The 15017-nt window shown below is 37.3% G+C and overlaps 3 protein-coding genes across 3 annotated transcripts; all 3 read left to right on the top strand.

The window, feature by feature from the left end:
* The first annotated feature begins 970 nt into the window (after nt 1-970).
* Nucleotides 971-5645, top strand: LOC149498610 (myosin-binding protein (Protein of unknown function, DUF593)). The gene is made up of 4 exons (XM_089718235.1): nt 971-1447; nt 1930-3427; nt 3677-5224; nt 5333-5645. The coding sequence occupies exons 2-3, from the start codon at nt 2035-2037 to the stop codon at nt 5197-5199; spliced, it is 2916 nt and encodes a 971-aa protein (XP_089574361.1). The 5' UTR covers nt 971-1447; nt 1930-2034; the 3' UTR covers nt 5200-5224; nt 5333-5645.
* A 93-nt stretch (nt 5646-5738) lies between these two features.
* LOC149498609 (F-box protein At4g35733-like) lies at nt 5739-7151 on the top strand. Its single transcript, XM_089718236.1, has one exon. The coding sequence runs from the start codon at nt 5974-5976 to the stop codon at nt 7078-7080; it is 1107 nt and encodes a 368-aa protein (XP_089574362.1). The 5' UTR covers nt 5739-5973; the 3' UTR covers nt 7081-7151.
* Nucleotides 7152-9051: 1900 nt separating this feature from the next.
* Nucleotides 9052-14344, top strand: LOC149498608 (phosphoribosylaminoimidazole carboxylase, putative / AIR carboxylase). The gene is made up of 15 exons (XM_089718363.1): nt 9052-9656; nt 9741-9956; nt 10039-10150; nt 10671-10733; nt 10855-10993; nt 11392-11521; nt 11649-11796; nt 11909-12082; nt 12393-12480; nt 12586-12702; nt 13123-13220; nt 13307-13424; nt 13516-13610; nt 13826-13932; nt 14048-14344. Exons 1-15 carry the CDS (start codon nt 9448-9450, stop codon nt 14139-14141), a joined length of 1908 nt encoding a protein of 635 aa, XP_089574489.1. The 5' UTR covers nt 9052-9447; the 3' UTR covers nt 14142-14344.
* The last annotated feature ends 673 nt before the right edge of the window (nt 14345-15017 follow it).

Genomic DNA, 15017 nt, shown 5'->3' with positions numbered 1-15017 from the left:
AACTTACTATGTGATGTGGATGTTTTGATAGCCCATTGGGCTTAGCCCCAAATTTGCACGAATATAAGTTACCATTTCACGGATCTTAACTTTCATGTAAACGATTGAAAAATACATTTCATTCCTACTTATCTAATCATCTTTTGCTTATTGGCACATTGATGTATGGCTATAAATGAGTTGAGTAATCCGCTTAAGACTCCATTTGATAAAAACTTAGCTCGATCTTGTTTGATAAAAACTCGTTCAATCTTATTTGATAAGCTTATCGATCAGAACTATTGAATTTAAGCTCAAATCCTTAATCATCTCTTAAGTCGACTTGTAAGCTAATTTTATTGAAGGAAACTCCTGACTCAACTCTCAAGTTGAATTGAACTTACAAGCTAACTTAATAAAGGAATATTAATTAAATTTACATTAAAATGATATAGTTTTAATTTGATAAATTTTGAATTCAAACTCGAATTTTAATTCGTTTATAGTCAGAGCTGAGCTTAAATTGACTAAAGCTTAAAGATAAGCTTGTTCACAATCACAATCTTACTTCTAATTATTCTCTCAATATTATTCTTAATTATCATCTTATCATTCTAATATTAAACACAAATTCTCAAATTCTAGTTGATCTTGTATTGTTTTTGTATCTAACTTTTGGGGTCCAACTAATTTAATGAAGCTATTTCTCATCTATCCTAAACCTTGCATTAGGAAATTTTTATTTCTTATATATTCTCTGGAAATTAGGATTTTATTTTACATGTATTTTCATATAGTAAACATGGCATAATTTGTTGTGGGTATATTAATTTATGATAAAATGATAAGTATTATCTTTAATTCATAAATATAAATTAATTAACATAAAATACTAAACATAATAATTTGACAGTTCACTCCCGCGGGAATCTTTGCTGTGACGTTCTGTTAATTTTGTTAAGAACAACTTCTCAAAACAAATTTGTTAAGAACGAAGCCAAAATCCCAAAAGTACTTTCTTTAATGTGTTTTCTTTTTCATATTTGTTTTTCTCACTTTTCTTTTCAAAGGGTATACTTTCGGTATTACTTTCGTCTTTCTCCTATCAGCAAACCGACTTTTTGGTAGCGTCGGCGTTTAATTCCACTTTTATTTTATGTTTTTTGTAATTAATATTGCAAATGTTCAGAAACAACGTGCACTGTTGTATTAAATTCAAAACATTGTAAATTTGTAATAGCAACAAAAGAATAAAAAACTCAAAGCTCTTCCCTACGAGGTGTTTTCTGTTTTTGTTTGTTTTGGTCTTGTTTTGTTTCAATTCTATGTTTTTGTCCTGTTTTTGGATCAAATGCTACATGGGATTTGTTTTCTTGTCTTGAATAAGAAGAAGAAGGTTCACTTTGATTTGACTCTGTTCTTCTGAATTTCTACTGGCTTCTTCTTGTTTTCCTCAGAAAGTATGCAGGTCAGTTTGCTATATATTGCTTTGACCCTCATCTTGTTTTCGTTTTAATCATAATTTTATTGCTAGTTTCCCGATACTGATATCTGCTAGATATTGATCTAATTAATCTGTTTTTTTTTTCTGATTATAGCATCTTCTAGCTTCTAAAGTTCATTTCCGTCTTTTAAAATTTAAATTGCAGGTCTTCAATTGTGTTTAGCTCCTGACATGGGGTTTAACTTTTCTCTTTAAGTTCTGATTTGGGATACATGCTATACTCTTCATGTATTAGGAATTCTTGGGTACTGATTAGAATTTTCGGCTTTGGTCATATATGATATGCTTAAGTCACTCGTTTATTGGCTTCAAATGGAAAATAGACATTATTGGTTTTGGTTGTCTTTTTCCTCTCTGTGTTCTGGGTTAAGTTCTTTGGTTGATGTATGCTTGTTTTGTTTCATTTGATTCTAATTTTTTTTTCCTCTGTACTGATGTTGCTGCAGTATTGAAACTAGCTTTGGATTATAAACATTTTGGGAGTGGTTGGAGGCTGTTCTATTTGAGTCGATCACATTGCACTTTTGGGATCACTTAACACTTGCTGGAGCATGGCTTCCAGCAAGCAATCTGTTAAATCACACAGAAAATGGAACAGTATCAGGACTGCCTTGGCATCTGCTGTTCTTGAATGGTTGCTAATTTGTATGCTCTTCGTTGACGCTATACTCTCTTGCTTGATCACAAAATTTGCATGTTATTGTCAACTTCAAACACCCTGCCTTCTGTGCTCGAGACTTGATCATATTTTAGGCAATAAAAAACTAAAATATTACTGGGACTTAATTTGTGGTGTACATAAGTCGGAGATTTCATCCTTAGTTCTCTGTCATGCTCACAATAATCTTGTTGATGTCCATGGAATATGTGAAAGGTGCCTCTTCTCATTTGCCACAACCAACAAGACTAATGCTGAAACATACAGATTGTTGGTTGGTAAGCTGGGAGGCGATTCTAGTCTTCGTTTAAATGAGGATCCATTACTTGAGGATCATGTGTCAAGTACCCGTCACTGTTCTTGTTGCAATGAGCCATGGGTTCCTAGAGTGTATAGCGAAAAGTTAATGCAGACCAAAGCAGCTGGTTCTGAGGCTGCTAATTTTGATGTCCTTTTATCGGGTGGTGTTAGAAATTATAAGGGCAGCCTGAAGGAAATTGAGCAATCCGTTTCAGTCAGAGATACTCACCAAAGAATCAATAGTGGGCTTGATCATTTATCTCGGATAGGGTACACTGAGCTCAATGTTAATTCTGATACAGAATCTGATGCCGTGTTTTCAGATGATGATGATAATAATGCAAGCGCTCAAAGCAGAGAAATTAATCCCAGGGAAGATGTTGCAGTTGGATGTCCGCAGAAAGAGGATGAAATTATCACTCTACCTGATGATTTGGCCAGCGAAAATTTGACAGAGGCAGTTACTCCACCTCCAATTGCAACTTCAGTCTCACCGGTACAATCGGATTTCATCAAGCCCCATGATGTTACTTCTATATCACCTACAGCTGTCATAGCACAAGGTTCTGAAGAACTTCATTGGCAACAAGCTGATGTCAAGTGCAATCCCTCTGTACTTCCTGACCTTATTTCCCTCAGTGAATCTCCTCCATCAATTGCCAAAGACATGCCAGTTGAAGTATCAAGAGAGAAGAAAGATAATTCCCTAGATGATGTTCCTCCGTCATTTGATGTTGAAGAAACTATTGTGGAAGAATCAGAAGAGAGTGTGCTTATTTCAGTAGCTTCGTCATCATATGCCAGAGGAACTCCAGTGGAAACATCAGAAAGGAGCGAGCATATTTCCATAGATGCTATCCTTCCATCATCAGAAAGCAAAGAAAACCCTGCACAAGTATCAATAGAGAACAAGCTTGTTTCCACTATTCATGTACTTCCTTTATCAAGTGCAGTTGAAACTCCTGTTCAAGGATTGAGAGACAGTTGTAAGTTTCAAACTTCTTACCTCAATTATTTATTGTGTTTAGTACACGATAGGGAGACCGAGGTAAAGTATTCCATCTGTGTGGGTATAAATTCAGCTTCCTACATGATCGTGTCTGTGCTCAGACACGTGAAGCACCAGAATATGGATTTAAATAATTTCATTTTCCAATGGTGCCAGAACACTCTAGTTATTATAAGTAGTTCTGATTGACGATTTGGGTTTTTCCCTTTATCATTTTACTGCTTAGGTATTGCTAGGACTGAGGAGGTTTGGCAAGCAGCTGTGACAGATTGTGAGGAAATGACAAGAACTGAATCATCTACAATGGCTGGAACAGTTTCAGAAACAAACCCTGTCTCAAGTGACGGTGGTCCGCAAGTTCCCAACTTATTGGATCTTGGTGAAGCTTATAAGCTTGCTGTTGGCAGTAGGGGGAGACAGTTGTCTGGTGTGCTCGCTGAACAATGGATTGGGAAGGATTCTTCGAGAGTCAGTGATGATCTGAAGCTCTTATTTTCACAGTTATCTGCTGCTAGAGAGCAGTTGACAAATGATACCAGTCCTAGAGTGACTATGAGCCCAAGAGTCTCTGTTAGTCCAAAACTGTCTATAAATAGTGATGAATTGAAGAATCCCGATGCTTCTAGTGCTATAGGAATGCAGATACTTCAAAAGAGAATCTCTCTTGAGAGAAATGAATCTGGTCTATCTTTGGATGGAAGTATTGTCAGTGAAATTGAGGGAGAAACTGTGGTTGATAGACTGAATAGGCAGATTGAGCATGATAAAAAATTGTTAATTGCTTTGTACAAGGAATTGGAAGAAGAAAGAAATGCATCTGCAATTGCTGCAAATCAAGCAATGGCCATGATTACTAGATTGCAGGAAGAGAAGGCAACACTCCAAATGGAAGCCTTGCAGTGCCTGAGAATGATGGAAGAACAAGCTGAATATGACATGGAAACCCTGCAAAAGACGAATGACCTTCTTGCAGAGAGAGAGAAAGAGATTCAAGATCTAGAAGCAGACCTTGAATTTTATAGGAACAACTACCAAAGTGAATCATTATTACAGGATACCATAGAACAAAATGATATCAAAGAGGAGCACCCAGAAGCTAGTTCTGTCAAGATTAGTACCAAAACTAGAAAATCTGTTACTGAAAAACAAGATATCTCCTATAATGTTGAAGGAATAAATATGTCAGCTGGGGATAAGAGTAGAGATACTCTGAAGAATTCATTGCTAGATTTTGAGGATGAAAGCTCAGACATTTTACACTGCTTGAAGAAATTGGAAAAGAGGCTTTGTCTGTTCTCTAATAATCAACTAGACTTCGCTAACAGTGAATATTCTGGAAACACAGAAGAGAAGGTAAATAACTTTAAGGGGATGAATGGTAAATTGGAATTTCAGCTAAACAATGGAGCAGAAGAGAATGAACTATTGACACAAAATGTTAGAGTGAATGGACCTGCTTTGTCAGGAGAGGTATCCGAGTTAACTGGTGATGAAAATAATGAAATTTTTTATAGTGGGCAAAGCTTTGCTCTACCCACTGGGGAGATTGATCTAGATTCTCTTGCAAATGAGGTTTCTGATTTGAATGAGAGGTTGAAAGCGCTCGAGGCAGACAGGATTTTTCTTGAGCACAGCATGAACTCAATCAGAGGTGGACAGGAGGGAGTTCAATTCGTTCAAGAGATAGCATTTCACTTGAAAGAATTAAGAAGGATAGGGATAAGAAAAGAGGAGCAAAAAACTAGCTAAGGCTTCATGTAAAAAAGTCAGAAAAGTAAGTATTCCAGTCTTTCATTCATGCATTTCAGCTTTGTGTCTTACTTGATGTGAAAAGCCTGCAATTTACTAATCATCTATTTGCCTTTGTGTTTTAAATTCTCAGATGTTTGTAAGAAAAAGAAAAGAAAGAAGACCCTTCAATGCTCCAGAAAGTAGAAAGGTTATATATATATATATTTACACATATATATATTACATCGTATACAGTCAAAACCTGGTAATGAAGATTGGCAATCAATCTACAGTTCCACAAGTTTGTTGTTGTTTTGTTCTTTATATGAAAAAAATTGATTTTGCGTGTGATTAGTGAATGCATTTTACATGACAGGAGCTGATTTTTTGTGTGTAAGGGCGAGTATTCTAACAATAAAGAGTGAAAGATTAATTGTTCAATATAATAAATATCTTTCTTGATAGTTCCTTTTCCCTTCTTACCTTGTTCGAGTGCTTTGGATCATGCGTGATTCTCACACGGTCTAAGAGAATCTAAAAATCAAAATTATAGGATTCGAGTTAAAAAAGAAAAAAAAAGGAAAATCAAAGTGTACCGTTATATCTAAAAAAAAAATTAAAAATTTATTGGTTTTATATTAAGCATAAACTTGAAACTTGAATCGGAAGGAGCCTAGAAAAAAATATAATGCAATCTTTCTCAATCCTGGATTTGGAAATCCTCATGCAAATAGAATTACCAAATAGATGAGGAATAGGAATTGAATTCTTTATTTAAAAGAGATGTGAGACATGATTTTTTATGATTTTGTAGTCACTCTTGCCGTTAAAGAGATGAGGGGGAAGAAACTCGAAATAAGTGGAAGTTGCTTGAGTGAACTCCCACAAGAAATTCTAGCACAAATAGCAGAAAGTCTCGATAATTACCTTGACTATTTCCGATTCGGTGCTGTGTGCAAGTCATTTAGATCCTCCGTCCATGGCTTCAACTTCCAATATAATTCGGATTATCGGTCTCTTAAACTTCCTCTGATCTATTTCAGAGAAGAATCCCTTCCAGGTTATACCACCATCGATCTCAAAACCTTCTATCTTCTTAGACATTCTCCTTCCTCTGAAAGCTGTTTGGTTAAGGTGCAGGCGTATCCTCAGGCCAAGAACCGCCTTCTTCTGCCATTGTTAGATCCAAAAACTCGCCCTTTGGAATTGAATCTTATTGATTTCTCGGTATCTGAATTGCACAAGCATTATTTTGCTACTATGTATGAGCTCACAGGTGACGATGAATTTTACAGCGAGGATACGGTTTCTAAGATCGTAGTAATTGGTCGAAAAGATGAGTTAGCGGCCATGGCAATATACGGTCTGGAAGTGGAATTGGCCTGGATAAGATTAGGAGACGAAAGATGGACGGCGATGAATGAACAAGATTATGATGATATTATAAATTACAAAGGCCAATTCTACGCCGTTCAAGGAGGCTCCGGTAAACTTATAAAGATCGATGTCTCTTCTTCCAAGGCAATGAAGGTGGTTGTTCCCAATTTACTGAATGGATCATGCGGCTGCAGTTCAGAAAAAAATTTGGTAGAGTCAGGCGGTGAGTTACTTTTACTTGACAGGGACATGAAAGGAAACAAATTGAGAGTTTATAAGGCGAATGAAGAGGAGGGTAAATGGGTGGAGATAAAGAGTTTGGGGGATCGCACGGTGGTGGTGAAAGAGTGGCGGTGGGCTTTTTCCGTTTGTGCTAGAGATTTGGGCGGATCATGTAAATCAAATTGCGTGTTATATGTTGGAAAAGATGGGTTTGAAATGTTTAACTTGGATGATGGCAGTTACTCAGTTTTGCACTCAACTGACTTCCCTCCAATATTCAAATGGTTAGGAAAGAACTGACAGTGGTGTTCATGTATAAATGCAAAGAACCAGTGAATTGATTTTTATGCTGTGTTTCTTTAGGTCAAATAATTCGTGGCAAAATATTTTTCAAAATTTTTTATTATTTGAAGTGCTTAAAAAAATAAATTAATAAAAAATATTTTCCTCGTCAAAAGAAAATTAAGTCATTTTATAAGGAAAATAAATTTCATTTACAGTTTATAATAATAATAGTTATTGTTGATTGAAATTTATTATTTGTTATTTTCAGTTTTACAGAACACTGCTATTTGATGCTTAAAGAATTAGATTAACTACTATGTTAAGATACTGATTTATCAAAAGAAGCCCATCCAGACATCTAACAGCCCAAATTCCCAGCCAGCCTTAAATTCTGTGTTATAGCGATTATTCCGAATTTTCCCTCCTCTTGTTGTCTCTCTTTCCTTCTGCTTGTACTTCTTCCCTAATCTTTCCCGTCAAAATTTAAATCGAAATCGTTAACCCGATCTTACTTTTCTTTTTCGACTCCTCACTCATTTTTTTTTCTTCTTCCTTATCTTCTAATGCCGCCGAAATTCCTTTATTCAGAAATTGAATTTTGAAATTAAACCGTTTATCCATATTTTCTCTGAAGAATTTTGTCTTTCTTTTCTTCAAAATTTTCCCCGCCGATCGAAGAAATGGAAATTTTTAAAATTGATAGTGGTCGTTTATCTTGATTTCGTTTTTGTTTATTTATTTTATGATGGTAATTTGGCGTTGTTGTGCTGTGTTGAACGGCGGGGCGACGTCGATGGCTATATATCACCAAGACGATGGCTGTTGACGATGACTTACCAAAAATAAACATAATCTGCAGATATGGCTCTTTTCGTGACGTGGGATGTCGACCTACAAGACGATATGACTTGGCATAAGGCGACATGGTCAATCTGTGATGACTTGTTCGAAATGACATCCACATTATGACGTGGCCAAATCATGCTGTATCACACGTGCTGATTTGGGCTTCACAACGTGGCATGACGACGATGATGTGGCAGACTCGATGGTGACTTGCTACCTCGTGGTGACGTGTTGTGCTTTGACATGGCATCACATGTCGATGTGTACCATACGTGGTGATTGGGCTTCAACACGTATTGAAGTGTCGATCACATGTATGATATGAGTTGGCACTAGAATCGAAGATGTGGCATCAACAAAGATGACGTCTTGTATGACATGGTAAGGCTTTGATGACGTGGCTCTAACGATGACGTGTACACGTTGTGCTGATTTAGACCTAAAACGTGACATTAGAGGGATGGCGTGTTTCTGTCTAACATTGAAAAGCTTGACGACTGACGACGTGGTGCCACAGAGAATACGTATTCTTGCTTGACGTGGCCAACTTTGATGACGTGACTCAGTGATGATTTTTGCCACCTTGCTGACCCGGGGCAAAATACGTGGCATCACACAAATGACGTGTATCCAGCGATGGCATGTTCGATTTGACATGGCATGTCCGGTAAGGTGTACAAATACATGATGACGTGCACTAAAGATATGGAACTAGAGAGCTGACGTGTGCCACGATAATGACGTGTTGTTTTAGACTTAGTAAGGCTCTAATGACTTGTCATTTTAGATGCAGCAAGGCTCCGATGACGTGTACCTCTGTTGTTGACTTGGATCTCAGGCATGTTGACGTGTATTCTCGTTAATGACATGTTCACTATTGTGCTGACCTGGACATTGATCGTGGCACAAGATAATGATGCGTCAGGACATGCAACCTTTGTGATGACGTGGTGCTGGTAATGGGTCGCAGTCTGACATGTGGTTGAAACGTGCTTATGTGGCACTTCTGTGTCGCTGGTATGAGATAACGCGGCTGAATCTTAGGGGAGATGACAACCTGGACATCTATACGTTCTGAACGGCAACATTTAAACGAGTGTCGTTTTTTGGGGACGTAATAAATGGCTGTCGTACGCAGGCAAACGACCTGAAACGATACCCGAATGAGTGGTGGTTCCGGACGGGAAAGGCAGAGAAACGGCAGATTCTTGAAGACCAGAATATTTGATTTCCGAAAGACGAGAGTCTGTCATTAAGCGATTAAGGAATTAATAGAATTCAACCAGGGAAGCGTAGCAAGTGGCTTATTCGCTTCTGGATTTGTTTGATGCGCTGCAAATTACAAAAGTTCATTTTCTTTTGAGACATTGATAGATAGTAGAGAAATTATCTCTCAAAATCCAAACGCTGAAATTAAATCTTTTATTCTGATTCAAAACCCTAGCTTCCCTTTTAAAGCACAACCTAACAAATGCATTTTGCACCATAGGCGGCGCCGTTTCAACTGTCACTCACTCACACACCCCCTCTCCCACAATGCTACTGCAACAGACCTCCAGAATTGTTTTCGATTATAGCTTAGTCAAGGCCTGTTATTTCTTTCCAGGAACTGCATCAAAATCCCTGGGCTTTTCCATGGACAAAGATGAGTTCTTTTCTTCTTCTTCATCGTTGTTTAAGCGCTCTCAAGCTAGCTTCAATCCAGTCTTGGCTTGCCGTGCGTCAGTTGACTCTAACTCCCTCAGGTAATAAGTCATAAGCTTGACACCCAAAAATTTTAATTAAATTCATGTTTTATGAAGCTGTTTTGAGATTATAAACGAATATAGGAACGATGAGTTGGCCGTCCATGGATTATCTGAGTTGATTGTCGGTGTTTTGGGAGGGGGCCAGTTGGGTCGTATGCTGTGCCAAGCAGCTTCTCAAATGGCCATAAAAGTAATAGTATTGGACCCGCTTGTGAATTGCCCAGCTAGTTCTCTTGCGTATCATCACATGGTTGGGAGCTTTGATGATAGTGCTGCAGTTCAGGAATTCGCAAAAAGGTTCAAGCTTTATCGACTTCTACTATATATTTGTGTGACCATTTCTGGTTTTTGCATATGATAATTCCTTATTGGTAGTTAGATGTGGAGTTTTGACCGTAGAGATTGAACATGTTGATGTTGCTACGCTAGAGAAGCTTGAACAGCAAGGGATTGACTGCCAACCGAAAGCCTCTACCATTAAAATTATCCAAGTATGTTTCTCTTCATCTTATATAAACTATTTTGCAAAATATGCTCTTCTGCTAGGGAAGTCATTTACACTACTTTGTCAAGTATATATATTTGACTTTTTGAGCCAGGTTTCATAGCCATGATGCTACAGTTGATACTTTATTAGCTTTAGCAAAGCAAGAATTCTTTTAGGGCCTTTGCTATTTAGTGGTGACAGATTTAACATGCATATGACTGCATTAGTAGTTTGAAGATTGAGTTTTACAGGACGGACCTTGCCTAAATTTTTACTTTGGAAAATATTTACCTTTTTGTCATATGGGGGAGAAATCTTGTCAAATGTTCCAACAGTAAGTACAGGACTCATCTCGGTGTCATTCGCCGAAGCGATAAAATTTTAACAAGTTCCAATTATTTTAACGTTGCATCTGATGCTGTTATTAACTTATTATGTTTATTCATTTATCTTCAATTGAACCAAACATGCATTTTAGTCCCCAGATGAAACTTATTTAGATGGCTTGTAATTGGAACTTACAGGATAAGTATCTCCAGAAGGTTCATTTTTCTCGGCATGGGATCCCACTTCCTGAGTTTATGCAGGTTGGTAATGTAGCTGTTCCTATTTTTATCTCTTAGTATGTGCCATGATTGCATTTTTCCTCTACTATTAGTTGAGTGTCTGCTAATTTAATTCACTGTTGATGGAATATATGTAAGACAGATAAACAATCTAGAGGGTGCCAAAAAAGCAGGTGACTTGTTTGGCTATCCTCTTATGATCAAGAGCAAAAGGTTAGCCTATGATGGGCGTGGAAACGCTGTTGCTAAGAGTGAGGAGGAGCTTTCTTTTGCTGTAGCCGGTAAGATGTTTGTGAGCGAATATGCAAATAACAATGTTCTATTTTTCTTTTTCTGGCTGTTTTTAGTTATTGGAAATTTTTTCTCGAATTAATTTTTCATTTTACATGCTGAGGATCTATCTATTCAAGAGTTATGATTATAGAGAAGGGTACCTTTTAATTTCCATTATATGTACTTGAGCTGGTTTTCAAGGTTGGAATACTATCATTTGGAAATAAGGTGGATGTCTCAATTAATTTTCGATAAGATCAATTTGTCTAGGCCCTATTGGTTGATCCTGCCATGGTAGACAATATCTATCGTTATGCTTTTCAATGTGGAAGTTGGACCTGATGAATTGCTTTGCTGTTTCATTATTTTGTTTAACCTTAAAAATTATATGATTTTGTTTTCCCAGCTCTTGGAGGTTTTGATCGTGGCTTATATGTTGAGAAATGGGCACCTTTTGTAAAGGAACTAGCTGTAATTGTGGCAAGAGGAAGAGACAATTCCATCTTTTGCTATCCTGTTGTTGAAACCATTCACAAGTATGATATACATTGATCATTTTCATGTTTTGTTTGTAGCTATTTCGTTTTCAGCTAGATTAAGTATTAACTATTTTTTTGAGTCTGCATCTTTTTACAACTAAGTGAGGATCATCGACTCTTGTAGAGAAAACATATGTCACATAGTCAAGGCACCTGCTGATGTGCCATGGAAGATCAGAAAACTTGCCACTGATGTTGCTCATGAAGCTGTTAGTTCATTAGAAGGTGCTGGTGTGTTTGCAGTTGAGCTGTTTTTGACAAGTGAGGGTCAGGTGATTATTCCATTTGTTCTTTTGACTCTGCACCATGCATTTTCATTTATTTCGTAATGTTAGCAATTTGCTAGTCAACTAACCGATTGATTCTTGCTTCACCTTTTTATAGATTCTACTAAATGAAGTAGCTCCTAGACCTCATAATAGTGGTCATCACACAATTGAATCCTGCTACACCTCACAATTTGAACAGCATCTGCGAGCTGTTGTAGGTCTTCCACTTGGTGATCCATCCATGAAGACTCCAGCTGCCATCATGTATAATTTACTTGGTGAAGATGAGGTAAAATGGCTTTCTTTTCTATTTTTCATTTTCTTTGTCCTGCCAAAAAGTTTTTTAAAAAAAGTAGAAGAAGAAAGAAATGAATCTGTGACAGAATTTGTGAGAAATTCAGTGCAGGCTGTTTTAGTTGGAGTCAAATGGTTGGATTTGCTTTCCTACATGCAGAGTCATGCATGGCACACAGACACACACTTAGGGAGAACTGGTTATGATCATTTTGGTGTGCTAGGTGATATCAAAGCGGGTACACACAAGGACTTGATGTCAGTCCAATGTTACATAAATATAATGCCAATTTTTATGATTTCAGGGAGAGCCTGGTTTCCTCTTGGCTCAACAACTGATTGGAAGGGCATTAAATGTACAAGGGGCAACTGTTCATTGGTATGATAAACCAGGTTAGTTTTCACTTAGGCATTACTCATGTCCACAATTAAGTTTCTCAACACCCCCAGGGCTCCTGTCTGTGTCCTTTTCCTTAACTTGTCATATTGATTGTCCAGAAATGCGAAAGCAACGGAAGATGGGCCATATCACTATTACTGGTCCTTCTATGGGCATAGTGGAAGCACGGCTAAATTCAATGTTGAAGGAACAAGGTCCTGATGGTCACTCTGCAGGTAAGAACTAATTGCTGCATAGTGTAATCCTCATGAACTTATGACTTGTTCTTCTCTGTCATTTGTATGGCTTGTCTTCATCTCGTCTTGTGTATGAACAATTAAAATAACCTCAAATCTGACAAGTTCTCTGCTTAAACATCTGAGTCAAAATATGGCTTTCAAATTAAGTTTTGATTTAGTGGATTCATCTGGTGTCCAAACTGCTTGGAGACAGATAGCTATTTCAATTTAATGTTTCTTGCAGTTCTTTACTTTGACTTTATCTATGCAAACGTAATTCAACTAAATTATGATATGAGGTGCATATATAGTGAATTATTGTACTTCATTTTAATATTTAATGGACATAAATGTATTTGATTTCGGAAAATGTGTTTCAATTGGCTCACGTGATTTCTATGGTACACTAAACTGCAGTTACATCGCGTGTTGGGATCATTATGGGCTCTGATTCAGATCTTCCTGTAATGAAGGATGCTGCCAGGATTTTGGACATGTTTGATGTGCCCTATGAGGTGAGCTCTAAAATTTACAATAGGTTTCGCTGGATCTGTATTATTTTGCTTCCTCTTCTGTGAATAATTACACTTGACCTTCATAGGTAAGAATAGTATCGGCTCATCGAACTCCTGAAATGATGTTCTCCTATGCATTGTCTGCTCGGGATCGAGGGGTCCAGATCATCATTGCTGGTGCTGGTGGTGCAGCCCACTTGCCAGGTTAGTTATACATAAACTTTAGTGTATATAAAATTGTTTTACATCATGAACTATCCTGTTGGACTTGAGGAAGTATTGATTTCACTGTCAGGGATGGTGGCTTCACTTACTCCTTTACCTGTCATTGGTGTCCCTGTGCGTGCTTCTTCTTTGGATGGAATGGATTCGCTCTTGTCAATTGTGCAGGTACAACTTAATCCTTTAGTTCAAATAATAACATTTTAAAAAAAAATTGAATGTATTGAAATACTAGAGACAAATCCGTTCTTTTCTGGACTTGCTATCCGGGGCTTTCTGGAATTCTTTTGTGCCATTATTTTTATTTTTATTTTTATTTTTATTTTTTTATTATTTTTCTATAAATAAAGCCTTGTGTGACATTCCATCCCTCATCTATGCAGATGCCAAGGGGCGTTCCTGTTGCAACTGTGGCAATAAACAATGCGACAAATGCAGGATTATTGGCTGTGAGAATGTTGGGGGTTGGTGATCCTGACCTGTTGGCAAGGTTCTCTCTCTCTTTCTCTCTCTCTCTCTCTGAGTTTTTGTGTGTTTACGTTTGCAGACTATCTAAGATAAGTGATGTGTGGTTTTCCTTGTATGTTCCTGTTTTGAATGTGCAGAATGAGCCAATATCAGGAAGACACCAGAGATGAGGTTTTGAAAAAAGCAGAGAAACTACAGAATGATGGCTGGGAATCTTATTTGAATCCTTGAGTACCTCAATTTCATCAGTTTGATTGATTATTTGAACATCTAAAATATACAGAACGATGTATTATAAACAAGGAAGACAAAAACAGTCTACGTTTTGTTCACTAAAAATGTCATAACCAATGGATCGAGCAAGTTTTGTAGCCATAATTGTGTGACACACTTTTCTTTGCTTGATGGATCAATCAATCAAGTATTATTCTTTCTGTTTGAGCTCTACAGAGATGAACTTCCAAATCTCATGAAATGTTAAAAGCAAGCCCAATAAGGTAGTAGCATGGTTTAGTGGATCCAACAGAAGAAAAAGGAAAAAAAAAAAAAACCAGCCCAAAAAAAGATCTTCTTTGGACTAATTCAACTTTTGAATTAATCACATAAAAAAAAGGTGGAGAGGTAGTTTGTTTTTCAAGGGCCGTGTGTTTGATTTAGACTTGTTTCCATTCAAACTTCCATCCGCGGCTACAAAGTCAACCCATGAATTCATTTCTACAATTTCACAGACTCATTGCTTATATAATGAAATGCTCATATAATAATAACCATATAATCTTCATCCTCTCCTCCATTACAATAACCATAATCCTATAGTCTCCTCTCCGTCCCCAATAAAACAAAAACGACAACAAGATTGTTCCTATGGATCGCAGCAAAATACTCGTCGTTTTTCTTATTCTTGCATTCTGTTTTGAACCCATGTTAGCAGTTAGGTCCTTGGATGGAGATGAATGGCTTCAAATCCAATCTCTTGCGAGGGGAAAGGTGCCATCATCCTCTCACTCCGGTTGCACCTACGGTCTAAACGGCAAAGGCGGTTGCCCCAACTTAAAATTAAAGAACTTTGCCGGTCAACTTGCTCATCATCTTCCACATCCAACTATA

This window comes from Jatropha curcas, chromosome 2, assembly GCF_041381405.1.
Source record: "Jatropha curcas cultivar XTBG-Jc1 chromosome 2, XTBG_Jcur_1.0, whole genome shotgun sequence".
Classification (NCBI taxonomy): Eukaryota; Viridiplantae; Streptophyta; class Magnoliopsida; order Malpighiales; family Euphorbiaceae; genus Jatropha; species Jatropha curcas.
Note: the sequence above shows the minus strand (reverse complement) of the source record. Positions and strands in the feature narration are given on the sequence as shown.